Source organism: Antedon mediterranea, chromosome 1 (genome assembly GCF_964355755.1).
Source record: "Antedon mediterranea chromosome 1, ecAntMedi1.1, whole genome shotgun sequence".
NCBI classification, from domain to species: domain Eukaryota; kingdom Metazoa; phylum Echinodermata; class Crinoidea; order Comatulida; family Antedonidae; genus Antedon; species Antedon mediterranea.
In genome coordinates this window covers 36,911,699-36,936,002 of record NC_092670.1, presented here as the reverse complement: position 1 = coordinate 36,936,002, position 24,304 = coordinate 36,911,699, and the positions used below count along the sequence as shown (strand labels likewise).

Here is a 24,304-nt window from a genome sequence, read left to right as displayed (position 1 = left end):
GTTAGCCTTAGTTAGGCTATCGACCGTATGTACTTAACTAAATTTAATTGACGACGAGGCCTCCTCTTAGGACTCCTATAGAGATAAACGGTAAACCCAAACAGTAATCAAAATAACTTTTCTTAGATAAAATAATAAACATACATCACCTACATCATGAAATAAAACACTTCTTTTATCTTTTTTTGTCCAAATATATTTTAACGTGACTGCCGCGTTGTCAGCTAGCTAACTTTTAGTACGTTCACACACCACAAGATTCAATAAGACTTTTAGCTTCTAGTATAGGTTAGACCTATTTACTATAAGGGGTATATTAGTACACCAACAATAATTTTGTCAACAAAATTTGCATTTCAAATCTATTTTTTCCATATTTTTAACCATTATGTACTAATTATAACCGTGCTAGTTATATACTTATTTTCAATTACACAAGTAAATCATTGAATTGAAATTTAATAATTATAATAAAACCTCCTATTCAGAAAATAGAATATTCCAGCTCTCATCAAATTAATATATAACAAAAAATCCACCCCGTCAAATAACTCGGCGCTGTGGCTTAGTTGGTTAAAGCGCCTGTCTAGTAAACAGGAGATCCCCGGTTCAAATCCGGGCAGTGCCTCTTTTTTTTTCCCTTTTATTTTTTTATGTGCTTTTTTTGCCATTTTAGTTTAAAATAAAATATGTGTTGTTCTCTAAAATTCGGATAAGCAACATTATTTTAGAATTCTTCATCGTAAGTGCATTGTTCATATTTGGTTTTCAGAAATGCAAAATAATTATACAATGCCTAAACTTATATTAGGTATGATATTGAAGAACCTTTACAGTAAAGGAGTAACTAAAATGAAAAGATGTATCTTGTATCTTGTTGGCGGAGGGGACGGGGTGAGGCAGTGGAGGAGACAAATTCAAACACAACAATATACAAATGATTTGTTTTATTCTCTTATTAAAAAATGTACAAATTATTGTTGTTGACCAGTGCAATAAGAATATCATTTCAATGGAATGTCAGTCTAAATTAAAGACAAAACATGATCACATCACAAGGTTTGGCTATGCTACACTGGCACCAGAGTTTCTTTACATTTTAGAACCCCTATTCAGACGGGTTGTATTAGAACAAACATGTGCTGATTTCCAATAGTTTCAACATTGTATGTGATGTGATAATATTGATTTTTTGTAAATACAGTATATGAGCCATTCTAAAGATATACAGTATTGTATTAAATCTAAATCATTATTGACACATGGCCTTTATGAGTGTGTTTATTTAAGCAGAACAAACTATTAATTTGTGAAATTTCACACATACTGAGCATTGTAAATTGGTGATGATGTTAGAACTGTCTGAACAGGATTTAATTTGGATTGCTCTGTCTGGCACTAATGAATAATAATGTATCACGAAAATTTGATAACTTGTTTTCACATTGGATAATTGAGACCAACATCTTGTCGTGCCAACTCCAACAACATAGGGTCATCAAAGAACTTGTTGATGCTAACGTCCTCGCTCAAACCCTTTCTTCGTCTCGTTTTGATCATAAATTCGCGGGCTAAATGGGTCGCAGGTTGGGGTTCAAGAGGTCGGATAATAATATTCTTGTCCAATGGATCGCCAGGAACAATCTTAAAAAGTAAAAAAAATTTAGTCATAAACTGTTATTTATATTTTTTTTCATTTAAAGTTCTAAAGCTCTGTTTACACTATCAAACTTTATGTGACAACAAAATGTGATGTGTAAAGCTCTGTTTACACTATCAAACTTTATGTGACAACAAAATGTGATGTGTAAAGCTCTGTTTACACTATCAAACTTTATGTGACAACAAAATGTGATGTGTAAAGCTCTGTCTACACTATCAAACGTTATGTGACAACAACATGTGATGTGTAAAGCTCTGTCTACACTATCAAACTTTATGTGACAACAAAATGTGATGTGTAAAGCTTTGTCTACACTATCAAACTTTATGTGACAACAAAATGTGATGTGTAAAGCTCTGTTTACACTATCAAACTTTATGTAAAAAAAAATGTGATGTGTAAAGCTCTGTTTACACTATCAAACTTTATGTGAAAAAAAATGTGATGTGTAAAGCTTTGTCTACACTATCAAACTTTATGTGACAAAAAAATGTGATGTGTAAAGCTCTGTCTACACTATCAAACTTTATGTGACAAAAAAATGTGATGTGGTCATATCACTTTTATATTTGGGCATATCACTTTTATATTTGGGCACATCACATTTTTTTTTGACAAACTAGTTTGATAGTGTAGACAGAGCTTTATGTTGTACAGTAGTATATCCCAGACTTCCTATCTTTTGGATTTATAATCTTTTAGAAAATGATGAAATTTTTTATCAAACAAATGATATTTATTTGTTGTTTATGAAAGAAAAAATTAAAAATGAAATGCACTGATGAAGGGCTAGTGTTGCCCGAAAGCTCTGCTAACTTTTCCGACTGTTTTACTTTATCGTTTTGATTTAGCTTTTCCATTTTTTTGTATCTCCATTGAGATCCAGCCACTGATACCCACAGCATTGTCATTTTTTCAGTATTTTGCCTTTAGATTTATAAATGTAGAAAGACAACATAGCTATGAAATTACCTGCCAATGATGGAAAACTGTTAAACAGAATGCCTGTCCTTGTGTGTGCGTTCTTAAGTCAGTCTCAAAGCCAAATGAATCAATCGCAGGAATGAATGCTTTGATGGTGTACAGTGGAGAACCAGGTACAGGTGCATCTTGGGTAACATGACCTCTGTAAAAAACAATAAGAATAAACAATTGTAATAGAATTCCTTTTAAGGGTGTAAAATTGAGTCCCTGAGCTACTAATCTTAGGCTCTGTCTACACTATCAAACTAGTTTGACAAAAAAGGTGTGATGTGGCCAAATATGGTAGTGATATGACATCATGTCTATATATGGGCACATCACATTTATTTGTCACATACAGTTTGATAGTTTAGACAGAGCTTTAACAAAAATGTTTGTGTATATCATAATATATTTGTTGTTGGCCTACCTTCTCCTTGCGAGTACGGTGTACACTGCCGAGACACAATCAGCTGGGGCCTGTACCTCTACAAAGTTGTACGGCTCCATCAGCCTTGGAGTGGCCTAAAAATTAAACATATTTTTGTTGATGCTTTAACTTATAAATAGTTAGAGACTGTCAAATGTACTAATTACTATTATATTAACAAAAAAACGAAGAAAGATATTAATTATGCGATCAAACAGTTGGTATTGTAGGAAATGGTGACCCTTGGACCTATATTTTGCATAATTACCATAAGAAAAGCCGAGTAAGCTACACGTCTCGCTGTTGGAATAATTTGTCCTCCTCCTCTGCTGATTGGCTCGGAGGCAATAACAGCATCAAGGATCTTGAACTTTACATTACGAATTGCTATTTAAAGATAGAAATTAATGAGTAAATAAGTCTGCTATTCTTAAAGCTCTGTCTACACTATCAAACTTTGTGTGACAAAAAAATGTGATGTGTAAAGCTCTGTCTACACTATCAAACTTTATTTTTTATTTTTATTTGAACCATATTTAATGAGGGTGATCCATCCAGCAATTTCTGATCATCAAAATATGTGAAAAATAAATGTGATATGCCCATATATGGACACGATGACATTACTACCATATTTGGGCATATTACTACTATATTTGGGCACATCACACTTTCTTTGTCAAACTAGTTTGATAGTGTAGACAGAGCTTAAGAAAAAAAAAAAAATATATCAATATACTCCATGAAAAAGTTAACCATTAAATAGGTTCAGAATCATGATCATTTAAACAATTTAACATTCCTTCTTCCTTACAATAGAAAACATTTTCAATGAAAAGGAATATTTACGTTCATCACAGAGTGGTCCTTCTCTGGTCCCCCATTGGAAACCTTGCACGATGCTGTCTTTTACGGAATTCAAAAGCCCTTTATCAACCTAAACAAAATATTAAATATATCATACAAATATGTTATATAGTTAGTTAATATATAGTTTGCATTCAATGTTAAGTACATTTTCAATTATTTTTCTTTATTTTTTAAAGAAAAAAACAAAAACATGAAAAATGAAAATAATTAATTCAGACTTTGAATATGTTATTTTGTAGTTTTTATAAAGTTAATCACTTCCATAGGGAAAAAAAATGTTTTCACTTATAAAATGACAAAATAAATGGTGAAATCCAACCAAAAATCCATTGGCTGGCAGCCAATTTGAGAAATTTTTGCTTTAAATTACATTTTTTTCAGGTAAACACATTTTTTTTTCAATCCAATTTTTGGTCTAAGTGGATAACTATTATGTTCCATTAAAATGGCATATTCAACAAAAATTTTTGTAAGAATTATTTTTTCAGGGGGACAATACATCTTTAATGAATCTTTCAATTTTATTATGGGTAAATATACACAATATATACATTTTCTCATTTTATTTACAATGACAAAATATATAATTTTAGTACTAAATTTACATGAATAAATACAATAATAATAATAATAATATTTATTCGGTCATCAATGTAAAAATAACCAGGAAAGAAAGCCAATACAATTATTATAATATTTAATAAAACCATGTGTTACATGTTAACCTACATCTGTTTCCTTTAATTATTGTAAAAACATGTAATAAATGGTGTACTATTTCTCAAATATGGTAAATTATTGATTTCAAGTTTTCTAATGTAAATAAATCTGTATTTAAAATATCAAAAACATATGTATAAAATAAAACTTTTACAGTCATATGATAATTTCAAAACGATAAAAAAAAATTAAATATCGAATCAATATTTTTTTTTACCCACAATTGTGGAATTATTATAAAATATTTAATAAAACCTACACCTGTTTCTTTATTGTAAAAACATGATAACATGACAAAATAAATGGTGTCCTATTTCTGAAATATGGTAAATTATTGATTTCAAGTTTTAAATATTAAAAACATAATTGTATATAATAAAAGTTTTACAGCCATATGATAACTTTCAAGTCAATATTTATTTTCCTACAATTGTGGGACTTCAAATTGGACACGCACGCTCGCCCTACGGCTATTGCTGTCATGTATGCATAGCAAAATCTACCTTAGTGATAGGTACCGTCACTTCAATTGCTAATTTGACTTGTATAGTCTTTGAAAAAATATTTAGTCTGTTATTTAAAGAAACACTTCAATATACAGATAAGAAAAAGAAACAATAAAAAAGTCAACATTTCTATTTTTTTACGATTTATTTAAAAAGTATGTTTAATCGTAAATCACGCAATTGTATGAAAATAATAAATATTGTTCTCGGTAAAGTTGTCCTTTAATTTTGATAGATTAAAATATCATTTGATGTTTAGGAAAGGATTTATTTAATGTGCCTTATATTTATACAGTATTTGTATAAAGAAAATAAATAAAAATAATTTTCAGTATATCGTTTTGAAATTTATCATATGCCTTTCAAATGTTTATGTTATATACATATGTTGTTGATATTCTTAAAATAGATTTAGTTACTTTCGAAAACATGAAACCAATAAATTACCATATTCAAAATATGGTCGTTTAGTAATAAACACAACCTCATATTACCTCAGATGGCAGAGTATCATCCACTAGAATGTTGGGTCCGGTAGTGTCTGGTCCAAATGCCCATATAGAACGGGCAGCCAACAAATCCCAGTCATACTTGGTCTGGAAGAACTCTCCCAACCTCTTCCTGAAGGAATTAAAAACAAATAAATAGGCCTATTGTTAAATAATTTTTTTTTTCTTTAACTTTTATTTTACTTACTCTGGACACACCTTCATTCAAGAAGTGTGCCACTGTTTCAAAAGTGTAGCTTCCAAATAAATCATTATTTTAAAAATTCATCCTCAGTTTCTTTTTAAGGAATCTCTTATTGTTGCAAAATTACCTGGAATCGGTGACCTGCTTATTTTAATATAATGTTCTTATATAGCGCTTATTGCACAGCAATTCTAAGCGCTTCACATTATTACCGCGGTCATTGGATCAAACACGTATGGACAGATTTTTCCATAATGCAGCTAGTAATCAGCGCAGTTTTGTTTTGATCTAAACCAGGTACACATTTATACACCTGGGTGGAGAGAGGCAAACGAAGAAAAGTGTATATCCTAAGGATACAAGCAATGTGGCGAGAGTTGGATTCGAACACATGATCTGAAGACCAGTAGTCCAATGTCTACCACACTGCGTCACATGACTAGTAGTACCAACCAACCAAAGAAAGATGTATACTACATACCTATTCCATCCTATCTGAACTACTTCACTCTCAATATCCTCCGCAAGGCCTTTCTCCAGGGGCTCTGCTATCATCGTAAGTTTGTTCCTAAAAAAAGTATATTGGATTTAATACCATTGATTGTTTATTACAACTACACATGATGCACAACAGATTACTTAGATCTCTAATCAAACATTGTATATTTATTCAGTATTTCATTATTCAACTTCTGTATTTTTAAAATTTTTCAATACTATCAAACGTGTTATTTTTCATTGTTAATTGGCGATACTTATAAATAATTACTATATAATATTATTATTATTATTATATCATATTGTAAATAATCACTGTTAATAATCAAATTCACATTTAAATATAAATATTTACATTGTTACAGAGATCTTACAGGAATAGCCGCTCCATAGTCTCTTTGATTTTCTTAACTTTCTTAACTCAAAATTATTTACACTACATACATTACTGCTTATATGCCTAGTGTGTTATCATTTTTGACATAATTTCATTTAACATCCACAGTACAACTCTTCTAAACAAATTTTTTTCAATCTTCTATCGACTAAAAGTCGTAGTTAGTCATGTCTCCGGTCACATTCTATGGTCACCGTACAGATAGGCTACTACATCAGTACTTCTATGAATGGATGACTAGTTGGTGACAAGAACGCTAGTTGGTCATACCCAGTACCGTTTTGATTTTACGATCTTTCGAGAAACCACCTCACGACGTTAAAAAAAATATAATCACAAAGAAAAAAACCTAATTTTAATTCAAGTTAAAATCCTTTATTTTACATGAAATGGGAATACAAGAAAATAACCAAGTTATATAAGATTCTTACTTCTTATTTGGTGTTTCAGCAAAACATTTGAGTGACGATGTTTCGACAACAGTCTCACAAAATGACACCACAGGATCAGCTACTTTGATATCTACAATTAAAAAAATAAATATTTCAATATAGAAATTAACAAAAGAGGACAAATCGCCTAATTATTTTTGTATTATAGTCAGTGTAGTACTATGCGTAAATTTATATTTTCTTTATTAAGTTTCTGGTTATTAGGAGAGTGTAGTTTTCTAAGAATTCCACAAACATGGAATAAACTTGATAACAGTTTAAAAAATGCTATATTATTAATATTTATTTTTTGGAAAAATTGAAAAGGGTTTTAATTTTAAATTATTAATAACACTTATACTTTAGAATAAGTTGTAAGCACATTTTTCTGACATGTTGATTTGTTGTTGTCTTATTGAGATCCTAAAGGTGATGTTTTTTATAGGATCCCCAATAATAGTCTTTGAAATATCTTAATTATATAATATGTATTGTTATTTTTCCATTGTTCTTGAAATGAAAATGAAATTAAATCAGTATATGGTTTTGAGAAAGCTAAGTGTGCAATCACAAAAATTAAATTTTTCTTTATTTATTTACACTCAAATAAGCACTAAAAGATGAATTACACAAGTTATTAATATTTATATAAAAATAAAAAAAAAACAAAAAAAAAGGCAAAATATGGTCATGCAAAAATTACAATTATAAAAAAAAATTACAAAAAAAGTGATTGATTGAAAAATCATTAAAAAATAACATAAATACAGCATTTTTACCTATCTCTGAGTACATCTTGCGGAGATCATGCATGACACAGTCCAAGTAAAGCTCACCAGTACCCATGACCACATGCTCACCAGACTCCTCCACTTTAGTTGTGATCAAGGGGTAGCTCTTGTTGATCTTGCGCAGACCATCCAACATCTTGGGCAACTCTGACGGGTTGACCGGCTCCACCGCAATCTTGATCACTGAGCTGGTGTTGAATTTTAACGGTCGGAAAATATGAGCCTGTGATTGGTAACAAAAACGGTTGTTTTTTATACTGTTTGTACAGTAACTACTGCGAATTATTGTAGCTTTGCGTCAGTGTGTTGAGTAATTGGTCAGATGTTTGCCCTACTCTGACTTAATTTTTACTTTATACCAAGTACATTGAAAATACTTGTGAAAATATTTGGGTGGGACTCGAACCCACAACCTCCAGATCACTAGCCTGCCGTTCATACCTCTAGACCACAGAGTTTGTGCTGATGGCTAGGAGTTTCGAGCCCAAGTAAGCAGCAGATTTAATTGTTTATATAACTACTGTAGAGTTGGTTTGTCAGGGATCTTTTCATGGTACATGGTATATATTAGAGGTAACTGGGTAAAGGCCCTCAACTAAGCTTTATCATAGGTAAAATTCACACAATTAAAATAAATTCACAGCAATTAAGTTATGTTAAGTTCACCCAAGTCAGTTCATTTATTCAATCAAATATTTAAAATGTCTCACCTCTTCCACACCTTTACATTCAGTAATTGTCGAGGTTTTCACGATCGGTTCATCCACCCCCTCTATTAATACCCAATTACCAGCTGGTACACGATTCACTTCGATTTTATACCTGAAAACAACATGAAAGTGACTTCAATGTTTACACTGTAACTAATAGTGGATTTTAGAAGAAAATAATAAAGGGCACACAGTTTTTGATCCCCAAATCTCTGTTTCCACTATCGAATTAGTTTGACAAAAAAAGTGTGATATGCCCAAATGTGGTAGTGATATGCCCAAACATGGTAGTGATATGACATCATCATGTCCATATATGGGCACATCACATTTTTTATTTCACAAAGTTTGATAGTATAGACAAGGTTTAAGAATCTGTAAGTTTACACAACTAACCCCCACCTCATCCACCCTCCTAAAAAATAATATATTCAATTAAATACCTCGCTTCCGCAATCCAGAGACGTCCTACCAACGTAATACGCGAATCCTCCTCGTCATCCAATGAATAATTCTCGCCAAGTACTTTTACCTCCTGGTTAGAATGGACTGTTCCACTCATCACTCGCCCAAACGTATGAAAGTTGACACCATCTTCGGTACTATACATCTTGGTTGTGTGCAACATTAATGGTCCCTTTAAAAACAAAAATATTTTGCTTTATTTTTGGATCGAAAGCTTGTATTTGTAAAGATATTTTTTTTTTTAGTTTAAAATCCATAATATGAAAAAATATATGTTTTAGGTTGAAACTATAGGGCTTCGGTGACTTCAAAATAATACTACTTCAATTTTTATTGTCTTTTTACTTATATATTTTAGACAAAAAAGAGTATATTTGTATTTTTATCCATGGCTGATAAGATACTCACCTCTGCGTCACAATCAATCATGGCCTCTGCCAGATCAGAATCAGTTGGTCCTGTATACACATGTTCTACCTTGCTTTTAGCTGCCTCTACTGGGGATGGGATATGCTCAACACACATGTCAACAAATCCTGTAAGAAATAGGTAGAGGGGGAAATAATTAAAAGGTAGGTACAGGGGAAATAATTAAAAGATAGGTACAGGAGAAATAATTAAAAGATAGGTACAGGGGAAATAATTAAAAGATAGGTACAGGAGAAATAATTAAAAGATAGGTACAGGAGAAATAATTAAAAGGTAGGTACAGGGGAAATAATTAAAAGGTAGGTACAGGGGAAATAATTAAAAGATAGGTACAGGAGAAATAATTAAAAGGTAGGTACAGGGGAAATAATTAAAAGATAGGTACAGGGGAAATAATTAAAAGATAGGTACAGGGGAAATAATTAAAAGATAGGTACAGGGGAAATAATTAAAAGATAGGTACAGGGGAAATAATTAAAAGATAGGTACAGGAGAAATAATTAAAAGGTAGGTACAGGGGAAATAATTAAAAGATAGGTACAGGGGAAATAATTAAAAGGTAGGTACAGGGGAAATAATTAAAAGATAGGTACAGGGGAAATAATTAAAAGATAGGTACAGGGGAAATAATTAAAAGATAGGTACAGGGGAAATAATTAAAAGATAGGTACAGGAGAAATAATTAAAAGATAGGTACAGGGGAAATAATTGAAAGGTAGGTACAGGGGAAATAATTAAAAGATAGGTACAGGGGAAATAATTAAAAGGTAGGTACAGGGGAAATAATTAAAAGATAGGTACAGGGGAAATAATTAAAAGATAGGTACAGGGGAAATAATTAAAAGATAGGTACAGGGGAAATAATTAAAAGGTATGTACAGGAGAAATAATTAAAAGATAGGTACAGGGGAAATAATTAAAAGATAGGTACAGGGGAAATAATTAAAAGATAGGTACAGGGGAAATAATTAAAAGATAGGTACAGGAGAAATAATTGAAAGGTAGGTACAGGGGAAATAATTAAAAGATAGGTACAGGAGAAATAATTAAAAGATAGGTACAGGGGAAATAATTAAAAGATAGGTACAGGAGAAATAATTAAAAGATAGGTACAGGAGAAATAATTAAAAGATAGGTACAGGGGAAATAATTAAAAGATAGGTACAGGGGAAATAATTAAAAGATAGGTACAGGGGAAATAATTGAAAGGTAGGTACAGGGGAAATAATTAAAAGATAGGTACAGGAGAAATAATTAAAAGATAGGTACAGGGGAAATAATTAAAAGATAGGTACAGGGGAAATAATTGAAAGGTAGGTACAGGAGAAATAATTAAAAGATAGGTACAGGGGAAATAATTAAAAGATAGGTACAGGGGAAATAATTAAAAGATAGGTACAGGGGAAATAATTAAAAGATAGGTACAGGAGAAATAATTAAAAGATAGGTACAGGGGAAATAATTAAAAGATAGGTACAGGGGAAATAATTAAAAGATAGGTACAGGGGAAATAATTAAAAGATAGGTACAGGAGAAATAATTAAAAGATAGGTACAGGAGAAATAATTAAAAGATAGGTACAGGGGAAATAATTAAAAGATAGGTACAGGGGAAATAATTGAAAGGTAGGTACAGGGGAAATAATTAAAAGATAGGTACAGGGGAAATAATTGAAAGACATTGGTTTGAGTTAGATTCCTTATTAACAATCTTGGTAATAACTTGATAGCAAAATATTGTCCACTAATGCACAGTATCAGTGACTGTACGTATACCTGTGGTTAGCAATTTCTCTTTAAAAAATTAGGCATTGTCGATTCTACTATCATTTAGATGTGTTTATTCATAAATTTTTGCCGCTTTAATTTATTGATCCAGGCTGAATAATTTGAATTGGGAGATCTGAATTCATAAAAATGGAATTTTAAAAAAGTCAGGTTTTATGGGCAGTCAGTATTGGGACTTCCACTATACTTGCATAAAGAAAAATAATAATAATAAAAAGATTTTCGTTTTTCTTCCACTATTGCGTAATATTAATCAAAGCACTTTTTAAAACAATGCAGAATAAAGTGAATTTGGTGAGGAAAAAATCAACCCATTTTACATAAAATTTCTTAATTATAAGTCTGTGATTATATTGTGTGTTAGTTACCTACCTGTAAAATCACCAAAGAATTTTGAGCAGATGAGTTTTAAGATAGGTCTGATGTTAAGTTTCATTTCATCCTTGGTTAGATGGATACCAAGTTCATCTAACACACTTGGTAATGTAGTGTCAACATCACCAACCACCTGTGGTAACATGCAAATAATCAGTATTAAAACATTATTTTAAAAATTTTCAGAATCTACTCCATTTTTAAAAGGAAAAAAAAAATGATTTAAAATAGAAAAAGGAAAACCATATTCCGTAAACGGATTTTAATGTGTATTTAAAGTTTCATTTTAATCAATTACAGTGTCTGAGACTTTAGTAGGCAAATATTTTGCATTATAGTTAAAACTACATGGCTGTTATACAAACCTGAGCAAATAATTTGTACATTGGTTCCAAGATAAACTCAACGAAGCTACGTTGAGACGTACTCGCTGCTGGACGTTTTGTAAACTTGCGTCTAAAGTGGGAAAAAATAAACAATAAATGAGTTTTGCCATGACTACACCTAATAATTCTCTAACGGACACACCCAAAATGTGATGTGCCCATATATGGACATGGTATCATATTTGGGCATATCACTACCATATTTGGGTACATCACACTTTTTTTGTCAAACTAGTTTGATAGTGTAGACAGGCCTTTAGAATATTTGCTGTTTTTAGAATTAAATATAGAAAGATAGGGACCATGGAACCCAATATTAAGAAATTACTCACGTTTTTGGGTTAAAATACATATCTCCCCATAGATGGCGAGCAAATGGTTTATAATCTATTTCATCGCCGTAACTTTCCGAGTAGATTTTCGCAAAAGACGCCAATGTGAAGCAGATTCCGTACTTGGCACTGGCAAAGCAAACGTTTCCAAGTAACGGAGAAACCCGCAAGTCTTTCTCCGAGTCATCTGAATACATACTGATAAAAGAACAAAAAAATATTAATAAACAATAAGAATTTGACATTTATATTGTAATGGATAATTGAAAATGAATTTTTTTTGTGGTTTTAAACGAAGCAAACACAGTTATAGTTCATTAAGCAAGCTGTCAATGTGCTGCACATTATTGCCCCGGTCATTTTTTTGATCAAACACGTATGGAAACATACTCCCATAATAATGCAGCTAGTAATCAGAGCAAAGTTGTGTCTTAACCGGTATCCATCTATAAAAATGTGGTGGAGAGAGGCAAATGTATGTAAAGTGTCTTGCATAAGGATACAAGCAATGCGGTGAGAGTTGGATTTGAACCACAATCAGTAATTCAGCTTTCAACACACTGTGCTACACGCCCTCACGACATTATTATTACATTGTTAACTTTTGTGACTGGCTTGACTAGTATAATAAATAAATTACTATTGAATTATTAGGGAGCTTTGCAATTTGCGACAACCAAAGCATGTCATGTTAATCCATTATATGCATCAAAGAATATTGTGACATGTGTCCTCACCCCCCACCTAAACATACTTTGATGGTTTCTCGGTTCGGGTGACGATCTAAGACTCAGTGATTGACCTGACCTAATTAGGTCATCGCAAATCAAAAGCTCTCTATTATAAACAACAAACCACCTTAATATTCCATTAACTTCATCTATGATATTTCTCAGCTTGTAATACCCATCTGTAGGGGGTAATTTCAATTCAAGGATCAGTCTGTCAATTTTATTGATACAAATTGTAAGTGCCAGATTTTCTTGTATAGCGTGCTTGATGAGTCTTTCAGTATTTAACATCACCCCCTCTGCTGCGTCAACGAATATGACAACACCATCGGATACCCTGTAGGCGGCTGTTACTTCATCAGAGAAATTCACATGCCCTTAAAAAAGATTGCACCATAAATAAAATTTGATAACTGAATTGGAAAATATGAAACATTTTAATTATAGTTCCTTTAAAGAAATAGTGATATGATCACATCATATTTTTTTTGTCACATAAAGTTTGATAGTGTAGACAGATCTTAAAAAGAGTACATTTATTCCATCATCAAAAGGTTCATGCAGAACCCAGGATTTGTTTTGTTTATATAATTAGGTAAATTCATTCACTATTCTTCTTAAAGTAGGAATCCTAAATCTGTAAAAGTTTATCTACCTGGCGTATCCATAACGTTCATTAAATAATTCTTTCCCTTTATGTCCGGGGTCAACAAGGTCACTGGTTGACATTTGATGCTCACACCACGCTGTAACAAAAATAAATATCAATGTTATATATGACATCACAATATTTTCATATAATTACTGGATTGGATCGGGAAAAAAAACTAAATTATTTACCTGAAAAAACTGTACTTTAAAGCAAAAAATAGTCAAATTGGCTTCCAGGTTTCGTTTAAAATTAACTGTTTATTTTGCCTTTTTATAAGTGAAATGATTTTTTTTTATTTTCTACAGAAGTGAATAACTTTATTGAAACTGCTAAATGGCCTACTAAAAGTCTGATTTTATCAATCTTCATTTTTCATGTTTTTGAGGGAAAAAAACATCTTTATAAAAAATTTTTTTTTATCATTTTCCCAATACAATGATAATTTAACAATTAATTTTACCTCTAGTTCAGTCAACAACGTATCTGTATACCTCAACTGCAAAATAAATAAGAAATAAATAAAAATAATTTGCTTTCCACTATTTTATGCCATTTTATTGTTATATGGTAGTGGTATGTCAAAATTTAGTAGTGATTAGACATCATCATGTCCATATATGGGCACATCACATTGTTTTTGTCACACACAGTTTGATAGTTTAGAAAAGGCTTAATTAATCTGACCGTAGGTACACGGTATACCTAACAGTGAAAATACAATTTATTTTTGCTCAAGGCAGTTACTGGTAAACTTATAAAATGAATTATGGTAAAAAGAACTCAGACTTACGTCTTTATCTTCATATGATAGCAGATCAGGATGAGTTTGTTCCATCATACAATCAACAAATGTTGTCTATAAAAAAAAAAGTTGGCCATATTGGTTTACCATGTTTACTGTTTCAAGGTTGGGGGTGAGGGGTGGATAAATAACTAAAAATCACACAGGGAAAAATTTCATCTTAAAATTTTGTTTAGCAATATTGCTAATAAAACTGATTTTTGAGTCGAGAAACATAGTTTTCTATAGTATATTTTGCTACACAATTGTAGAAATGTGTAGCAAGAAGGTTGTTTTGTATAGCTTTTTGCTATGCTACACTGGCGAAATTATTCCCTGTCACATGTATGTTTTGTAAGGAAACTTGAACTAGTCAGTGCTCTATTTTTATAATCTATATGTATCCAACAGCGAGAAAAAATAGCCAATTATAGGATGGACAAATTTTTATATAATTTATCATGCTTATAAACTAAGTCTCATTTGAGGCTTAAAAAGTGGAGTTGAAAGAGTCGTGTACAACCCTGGCACTAGGTCAGGATTGAACCCTGGAAATTGGTCAGGATTGAACCCTGGATCCTGGGATTTGAAGGCAAGCATGTTAACCACCAAGCTACAGCTCCACTACAGTAACTTTTTTTCTTTCGTCCTTAACCACTGAACTGAAATCATTGTACATATTTCTTTACTCCACATTATAAGATAGTGCATATATCCAACAAGTAGCATTTGGGATATATATATATATATATATATATATAAAGCCTCATTTTTTCAGTAATTTGCCTTTGGATTTATATAAAGCCTACACGATGCATACATGTATAATATGCATTAAGTTCACTTGATTATCTGAACATTTGAAATGTAGCCTTCTGTTGAGTAAACTGTTTTATGACCTACGAACCTTGCCATGATGAAGATGACCTGCTAAGGTCACATTCCTAATCAATTCAGGGTTATCCATCATATCTGCTAAATATCTAAAGAAAAAAAAATTAAAATTATAAATAACAAAACTGAAAGTTAAACCTTAAGGCCAATTTACACAGACGTGTGGCAACGATAATAAAAAATCTATGTTATTACTTATGACCATTTACATACAACTCAGAGCGGTCAAGATAGACACAGATTCTACTTTGGACAAGCTACACGGTTGTCGCTTACTGCTACTGAGTTTGACAAAAAAAGTTTTTCCCAGTTTGCTAGTGTAGACCAGTTGAAAAACTGCAGACAACTAGTTTGCAGAAGTCTAAACTGACAAACAAGAATAAATTTGTTCTTTTGTTTTTATATATTTAGGCAAATTGCCAAGGATAACCATAAACGAATTCATTAACTTCTGGAAGGTGGCAATCCCGTTCACACGACAAAAATGTACACAAGATGATCTACATAACAAAGTCTTATTACAAGTCTTTGGGAGTGAAGTTGTAATTTGTCATTAGAAAAAATCCTGACATGACATGAAAACCCAGGACCCTGGGTGGCAAGCATCATAAACACCAAGCCACAACTCCACTCTGTTAGTGTATACTATGCTTTATATTTATGCTTTAAAGAACATTTTATTCTAGACTGTATATTTTACTTACTCCATATTGTAAACAGTGGAGGGAAGTTCCTGTTCAGTCATGGTGAACTTTTTCTTTAACACTGGAGCGACAATTGGTTCTGTATACAAATAAAAATAAGTTATTATGATAAGCTATAGATTTTATCTATTTTTAAAGATATTTAATAATGTTTGTATGGAAGAAACTTGGTAAAACTAGAGTAGAGATGTAGCTATAAAAAGGTTAATTAGTGTGTCCCAAATTTAAGGCTCTGTCTACACTATCAAACTAGTTTGACAAAAAAAGTTTGATGTGCCCAAATATGGTAGTGATATGACATCATCGTGTCCATATATGGGCACACCACATTTTTTTGTCACATAAAGTTTGATAGTGTAGACAAGGCTTTAAAGATACACAGAAAAATATACAGAACACCAATTAAGATGACACCTCTGAGACCCAACAAAGTGTCCTCTTAATAGAAATGTCCCAAATGAGAGGTTCTACCATATTTTTACCCGTGAGAGGTTGAGCATCCTCTTCATGTATGAGTGTCTCCACATCAGGTCCGTAAACTTCTTCTGCCGTAGGGTAATACTTCTTGTCCTCGTGTAAAACTACTGCCTGTGTTGGCGCTATTGGCCCTTGGTCCATTTGATCTGCTTCGTCATCCTACAAAAAAATATTACAATAAATGCTACTCCAAAAACTAACAAACTCAGTTATGAGATTTTAGTGAGTGGAGGTATGTTTATCGTTTAGTGCAGAAAAATCTACAAAGTTAACAAAACTTTAAGAAGTTCATTTCAATCCATCAATAATAGTATGAAGTCTTTAGGGCACAAACTTTTTGAGAACTAAGCATTATATTATAGTACACCCTTTAAAGGTTCTGCTACATAATTTATTTTATATGCAATTAATCTAAATAAATGACTTCTTACTTCATCCATATCATGGTCTGGGAAGGCTTGTTCAATTTCATCATCCTCTTCTGAATCACTTTCTAGTTCAGGCCCAATATAGTTACCAAATTCATCGTACAGATCGGCATCCATTTTTGTTACTTATTTTGTTTCTGGTTTGGTGAAAGTTTAGGCTTTTAGCAATGCATGATCTATGTAGGCCTATATAATAACAAAAGTAGCATACACATTCAAATTATTATAGTCACTAGATCCGTCACAACCAACGATGGTTCTACTCTTCTTGTTTAGCTCATGTCAAGCAAGGGGAGTTGGAATGCTCTCTAGACTCTGCTGGTACTAGTAGCAGTGGTAGCGGTACCGGGATGCGTCTTTCTCGTGCGGTAACACAGAATAGTCTTATTTTATTGGAATACTAAAAACTGTGCATGTTTTTAATTCGTCTTTACTTTAAATTGGATGCACAGTTGACAGTCTGTCTGTACGTGTCAGTGCCAAAACAATAATAGGAATAACTGTAAGTGGACTGTTACCTACCACCTACTGTAGTATATACTAATATAGCCTAGGCCGAGAGAGGGCGGTCCAAGTCCTAGCAGGGGAGCAAAGGCGGTCTACTCATCCTCCCCTACTAGCTAGCCTATCTACCGTCCTAGCTTTTAGCTAGGCCTACTAGCCTAGGCCTAGACTCTAAATCTAAGGCCTGGCCGTCTTTCTCTAATTTTTAGCCTAGCCCTATATCTATATTTTAATACTGTTTATCGTTCGTATAAATTGTGACTAGACCTATTGAGATTTATTGCATTACTCTTACACAGAGTTGAATTATTTCTCTTTCTATCGATTCTCTAGGCCTCCTTCACACGTCTCCGCGGTTAACAAGCGCAAAAATCGTTTCACATGCGTTTTTTTGTTCTAGAGTATCAACAGAGGGTGCTTCACTTTTTTCGCTCGAGTTACGATGCATGATAACGCATGCGTCGCGCTGCGCCTCAGAAATACAATGCGAATGCTAAATTTAGCGATCGTTTGTCGTGTTTTTTTGGTTGGTTTGATTGTCTAACTATTAGAGTTACGAACGTACGTTATGCAAATATTTCGTTTAATTATCAGTACGCCTATATACTAATAGGCTAGGCCTAACCCTCTAGCTATTTACTTTGCAATTATGGGATCCGCAATTATAGTAACAACCATTTTTGTATAGGCTAGGCTAGGCATAGGTCCTAGCTAGGCCAGTATTCAGAAACTCCAGGACCAGGGCAGGCCTAGCCAAAGTAGGTGGCCTAAATAAAGGGAGGAGGGAAGCGGGTGCTTTGCCCTCTGGAGCTAGCTAGTGTCACCCTACGCCTAACTAGCTAAATATAGAGTCAGACAAGACAGGCTACTCAGGTAGTCTGTACAGTGTATGGCTACTCAGGTAGTCTGTATGAAGGGAATGTAATGTGTATTGTCTTTACTAATACTGTAGTTACTACAGCTCCTATTTTTATAAACTATGTAGGCCTACAGCAAATCTAAAACATTTTTTGTTAGAATAAAAGTAAACACTTTAAAAAAAATTATATTTCAGGCTAATGAGTGTGATGCTGTTCAATATATTACAAGTTCATTATCAAATGAAAGTCCTGAAATTACTTCAATAAAGAAACAAACAATGGAAACGGAAGGCAGTGTCAAACAAACAGACAGCAGAAAGACTTTTCATTGTGAAAAATGTAATAAATCATTTAAACAACCATACCTTCTAAAACGTCACTCAGTCGTACACACTGGTGAAAGGAAGTTTGCTTGTTCAGTCTGCAATAAAACATTCAAATTGCAAAGCACTCTGAATCATCACAACGCCACTCACAAAGAAGAAAAACTGTTTTCTTGCAGTCTTTGCCGACAACAGTTCTCGCGAGCATCATCATTGAGAACCCACATGGCGATCCATGCAAAAACTAAGAACTTCAAATGTAATATATGCGGTAGAGATTTTGTTCAAAAGGGAAACCTGACGAGCCATATGAATGTTCATTCAAACACACGGCCGTATAAATGTAATGTTTGCGGCTATGGCTTCAATCAAGGGTCTAATTTAAAAATACACATGTTGAAATGTCACTCGGAAAAAACTAATTCTGATACAAAAAAATCATTGAATAAAAGAACAATTAAGCACTTTAATTGTGACAAATATTTGGCCCTGGAAAAGTCAAGTTCGAAAATTGATTCACAGATAGGTGGTACTAATCCGTCCGGGGAGATTAGACAAATGATTGCGGAGTCTGAAAATGATCTGCAAGATAAGGATCAAAACACAACGTTAACAGATGGACCATCAGCTTTACAAACTTTAAACAACCCTACATTACCGGTTTTAAATGAAGATACATCGCAATCTGGTTCACTGAGACTGATTCAGTCTAACACCACATCAGGTTTACTGTTCCTTGTCGATGACGTCACTGGTGAAATCACTTTACCTGTAATTCAACGCGGTCAATTTTTACAGTTGATGATCAACACGGGAGATTTGGATGCTTTACCAGACCCAACAAATGATAGTACCTGTAGTTCTACAATATCTAATCTTTCCTTGGATGAAATATTTGATCCAAGAACTATACAGAGCGGCGAGCCATCTTTAATGTTTAATGAGAGCTTAGAAGAGACTCTTAAATGGTATAACAATATTTGTACTGATTGAAAAAACAATAATTAATAATAATTTATTTTTTTAAACTTTAATAACTAACAATTCCAAATAAATACATGATTGTGTTTCTCATTACTCTGTCTTTGTTTCTGTAAAAATCATTACTGTGTACAGGACAAATCTGTTTAAAAAGTTCTATCTATATGACATCATCATGTCCATTTATGGGCTCATCACATTTTTTGTCACATAAAGTTTGATTTGCTTAAGATAAGCAGATGCCATAAAAAAAATATACAGTTATGAAATTATACTATAATGCACATTTTTATCAAAAGCTTTGTGGCCAAAAGGCTTTAAAGACCGTGTCACAAAATTATGCATATAATCTACTCTTAATGACGTTACGGTTGGGTACTTTTCGCTCATGATTCAGAAATAAGATATGAAGGTGAGAAAAAAAAATACGCACGCACTGGGAAATTCCCATGTATGTAGGCCTACTGTACTAGAGATTTACGTGGTGCATAGTTATTTCCGTTTAATGATTAAATTGGCTTCCTCTAATGTTTCAACTAAAAACTAAGAAATTGTTAACTTCATAACCTGAAAAATCATAAATTTGTAGAAAATTAAGAATTGGTCTTAATAAAATAATCGACATTTATAATTGTTTAAAATAGCAATGATTATTTTTTTAAACGTTTATTATATTAGGCATATGGATATTGTAAAATGACCGTTTGATTTGGTCCATAAACCTCATAAAAATAAGCATCGTTTGGTAAAATAACTTTTTACAGGCCTATTTAATCTCCCATGACGTGTTGTGTTTGAACTATGATTAGTCGACCGAAACCACTGTGTGCGTCCGTATCTGCGTTTAGTCGTACGTCAACGCAATGGAGATGTAACATAGAGATGACGTGACGGTGCCCATGGATTGCATGACAGAGAACCTGAAGGTAGGTTTGATAACAAAATCTGTGACCAAATAAATAAAAATTGTTCAGTAATGACATAGTTTCATGCCAGCAAGCATGATCATTAAAAAAATATGTTTATTGAATGCAACTTCATGCCGGAAACAGCCATCTTAAGCTTGTATTTACAGCTCACATCCATTTGGTTAGATACCTACTATATATTGTACACAATTAGTTTTGGATGGAATTTTAAGTAAATTATTGACCTCAACCCTGGACTAATCCCAGGGTAAGCTTTGAAAATAACTTTCTGTAAAAACCCACATACTTTAGGCCTAGGTTTTAGGTGTGACTAATTTTAAAATCATTTTTTTTTAAACCCATACCGTAATATAATTTATATATATGTTCCATGAATTACTCAATCTTTAAAATTACATAGGCCTATTTATAATCATGGTGTAATTTCCAAGTTATTTTGAACGCTAACAATTCTACCAAAATCATATATAGATCTGTGACGTCATGGGGAAAATCCCCGGTAGGACTCGTCCATTAATTTCTACCTGCTTACGTTTTTTGTGGCAAATTATGTTTTCAGAGTTTATAACCTTTTAGAAAAATTATATTAATAAAAATAAATAAACAATATTAATAATCGTAACCTTACATTCTATTTATTTTGCCCTGAGGATCATCTTAATCAGCTTAAAGATTGTCCCCCAAAAAACATGAAAATCAGACTTTGAAATAGGTTATTTTGTAGTTTAATAAAGTTAATCACTTCCGTAAAAAAAAACCACGGAAAACAAATTAACAAAAATAAAATAAAAAACTCTTTTAAATTAAACTGGTATATTTTTTGGCTTTAAATTATAGTTTTTTCAGGTAAATCGATCCAACTTTTGGTCAAAAAGAAGCATATATTCAACAACAAAAATTGAATCATTTTCAGGTGGACAATATTATTATTATCTTTACCCAGATACTAAGAATTGCTAAAAAAGGACCATTTTGGTGACTGTTGTAGTCGGACCTTGAAAACTGGATCAGGGCTGCGGGCATGGCAATATCAACATAATAATGTAAACAAATATGGGAGAAAAATTGAATCTACAAAGAACACAAATGATGTGTTTTTAAAAGGCTTTAATAACCCTTACATAAACTAAATATAACAAGAATAGTTAATAGAGAAGTTTGTAATGAGTAGGACTATGCCTCGGGTCTGATATGAGGATTTCGCCATCCGCGATATCGATTCAAGCATGCACAGAACATCTTTTGTCTAATTTTTTGAACTTACATTCTATCTCATTTGGAGTCCACAGATAAAAGCTTTGTTCCGCTGACGCAACGCAGTTCAACGCGGTAGCCTAAAGCGCACAGTTTGGTAGTCCATCGTTTTGTGAGTCAAATTTACGTGCCCTTCATCTCGCGGGTTGTATGGAGCAAAGAAAAAACAAACTTTAGCGACTATGTTATTATTTATCTTGGTTCCCACTCGGACGCAACATTACGTAGCGTGCTATAAAAGTACAGGTTGTGTGTGCCAATCACGACTCGATGAGATCAACCGAACTGTCGTTTGTGATCAACTCACTTGCGTTGCGCCTCGTAAGTTACGTTGCGTCCAAGCGCTAAAAAAAAGAAGAAAACTTGTTTTCTATGCGACTTGCTTACTCAATTTTTTTTATATTTTTGTAGACTTATCTTCAACCAGCATTTGCTATGATAGTCGTTGATTTGATAATTGCGTACATCGGGTTGAAGTTGTTAAAGTTAAACTATCAAGGTTACAACATATTGACCATTAGAGTTATGACGTCAGCTGCAGAAGAAAATGTTGAAGCTTCCATTCGAGTCACACTACTACTACTTCTAGATTGTTCCTCCTGTCAATCATATCAACGCGTACAACGCACGTTACCATGTCAACACACAGTGTGCAACAAATGCATCGAGAGGAGTCGGCGTACTGGGGTTCTCACTTGCGCTGATTGTGGTACGCTGCATAAGATACCAAAAGAATGGACTCGTCTGTTTCCTGTTAACCTGCAACTTAAGGAAATTGCTGTGTGTGCGGATACGTATTACATGCCCCAGTCGGCAAGTCCGAAAGTGGACGAGACGGCAGTCTTTTATGGTGGTAGGCCTACAAGTGCTGATGGTGACGATGAAGTTATTAATGAAGATGCTGTTATGGCAATGCTTGTTGAGCAGCTTAACATTCTTGAGACCTCCGAAGAAATATACCATGATATTCTGAGTAGAATCGAGGGGGATATTCAAAATTTAGTTAAAAGTGGTAGAAGGGTAAAATTAAGTATCACGGAAAGAATGGAAGAGTTACTTTCCTTAGTTAGAAATAGGCAGGAAAATCTGTTTGAACAAATAGATACGTTAGAACGTAGCGAGATAGAAATTCTAAACACACAGTTCCGCGAGAGTCAGAAAGAAATTGAACAAATCAAAGCGTTTTGTATAGAGGCTAGAAATGTTCTTTCTGAAAGAAATACAGAAGAAAATATGTCAAAAATGGAAAGATTCATTTCTACGTCGTCTGATTTTATAGAAATGTTTCGAAGAGCGAAAACTTCAAGATCAAGGGTTCCAAAAGTTATTGTGTTTATTGATAGATCCGCTCCTAAGAAAAGGTTAAAGGCTAATATAAATACGTATGGTAAAATCATTGTAGAGCCCGCTAGTACGACAAGTACAGATATTGCGGAAGAGGTCGTATCTGAAGATGTCATACCGTCAGTACCAGAAGTTATTGTGACGTCAGAACCAGCAGAGCAAATGGTAAATGTTCGTACGAATAGAATATTATCACATGTTCCTGCTAATATACACGTACACAATATTTCTAATCTAAGAGTCGAGGGAATTAACTACTTACGACGTCACCCTTCAAGTGATAGTGCTTTGAGTGACAGTGGGGCTAGTGATAGTGGCATTTCCGGGACTTCACTCGACAGTCTAGTGGATTCAAAGGAGCCTGCTCAATCTGGTGCTATTAGGAAAACTAGATCATCAATTCATAGAGACCACCTTATACAATCCTCATTGTCTTATTCTAATGCAGACCTAAAATTGAGAATTGGGACGCTAGGAAAAGGACGGGATGATTTCAATGTACCAAAAGGTGTTACAGCCGTAAAAGACGACATATTTGCCGTAGCAGACTGTGGTAATAACGCAGTTAAATTATTTCAATCGTTCGATGGCAGTGCTTTGGAATGCATCAACTGTGAAAAATATATGAAGTTCCCCCTGCCATCTGTCGTTGACGTGTGCACATTTGGAGGTACTAGTCTGTTGATCAGCATTTCTAGAAAGGGTCAACTGATGCACTATACAACTAGAGGAAAATATTTAGGCGTACTTGACGTAACCGGGAAGCAGACATTCTCCGATATCTGGGGAATAACCACAGATATTAAAAAGAATATTTACATATGTGATCGTGCTAATGGGTGTGTTGTGATGTTCGATAAAACAATAATCAAGAAACAGGAATTCCGTTCTGACATTAAAAATTCACGTCCGTTCTACGTAACTATAGGGCCTCATAATTGCATTTATACAACTGATAGTATGTCAAATTCTATACTTGTTTATACACCTGAAGGT

The 24,304-nt window shown here is 33.1% G+C and overlaps 2 protein-coding genes and 1 non-coding gene across 4 annotated transcripts; 2 read left to right on the top strand and 1 right to left on the bottom strand.

Moving 5' to 3' along the window:
* Nucleotides 1–554: 554 nt before the first annotated feature.
* Trnat-agu (transfer RNA threonine (anticodon AGU)) lies at nucleotides 555–628 on the top strand. Its single transcript has one exon. It is a non-coding gene; the product is annotated as a tRNA-Thr (tRNA).
* Nucleotides 629–938: 310 nt separating this feature from the next.
* Nucleotides 939–17,990, bottom strand: LOC140051888 (116 kDa U5 small nuclear ribonucleoprotein component-like). Of its 2 annotated transcripts, none has more exons than XM_072097261.1 (24): nucleotides 17,913–17,990; nucleotides 17,117–17,299; nucleotides 16,691–16,844; nucleotides 16,209–16,287; nucleotides 15,518–15,593; nucleotides 14,620–14,685; nucleotides 14,290–14,325; nucleotides 13,833–13,923; nucleotides 13,305–13,554; nucleotides 12,447–12,644; nucleotides 12,094–12,184; nucleotides 11,726–11,861; nucleotides 9,546–9,673; nucleotides 9,116–9,309; nucleotides 8,673–8,784; nucleotides 7,951–8,185; nucleotides 7,172–7,262; nucleotides 6,327–6,413; nucleotides 5,647–5,773; nucleotides 3,906–3,993; nucleotides 3,325–3,443; nucleotides 3,057–3,151; nucleotides 2,636–2,789; nucleotides 939–1,644 (listed from the first exon to the last, which is right to left on the bottom strand). In XM_072097261.1, exons 2-24 carry the CDS (start codon nucleotides 17,228–17,230, stop codon nucleotides 1,441–1,443), a joined length of 2,925 nt encoding a protein of 974 aa, XP_071953362.1. In that variant the 5' UTR covers nucleotides 17,231–17,299; nucleotides 17,913–17,990; the 3' UTR covers nucleotides 939–1,440. The 2 variants fall into 2 exon arrangements, with proteins under 2 accessions (XP_071953362.1, XP_071953436.1); XM_072097335.1 differs by having other exon boundaries at nucleotides 17,885–17,970.
* Nucleotides 17,991–18,109: 119 nt separating this feature from the next.
* On the top strand, nucleotides 18,110–19,850 carry LOC140053848 (uncharacterized). Its single transcript, XM_072098603.1, has 2 exons — nucleotides 18,110–18,178; nucleotides 18,672–19,850. The coding sequence occupies exon 2, from the start codon at nucleotides 18,756–18,758 to the stop codon at nucleotides 19,791–19,793; it is 1,038 nt and encodes a 345-aa protein (XP_071954704.1). The 5' UTR covers nucleotides 18,110–18,178; nucleotides 18,672–18,755; the 3' UTR covers nucleotides 19,794–19,850.
* Nucleotides 19,851–24,304: the final 4,454 nt, after the last annotated feature.

Excerpts from the sequence above, each read along its gene's own strand:
- LOC140051888 (XM_072097261.1), bottom strand. The coding sequence starts at position 17,230 with ATGGATGCCGATCTGTACGATGAATTTGGTAACTATATTGGGCCTGAA. Across the intron at positions 16,845-17,116 it reads CAGACCATGATATGGATGAA|GATGACGAAGCAGATCAAAT; the intron begins GTAAGAAGTCAT and ends ATTTTTTTGTAG. Across the intron at positions 8,785-9,115 it reads CTCTGGATTGCGGAAGCGAG|GTATAAAATCGAAGTGAATC; the intron begins GTATTTAATTGA and ends TGTTGTTTTCAG.
- LOC140053848 (XM_072098603.1), top strand. The coding sequence starts at position 18,756 with ATGGAAACGGAAGGCAGTGTCAAACAAACAGACAGCAGAAAGACTTTT.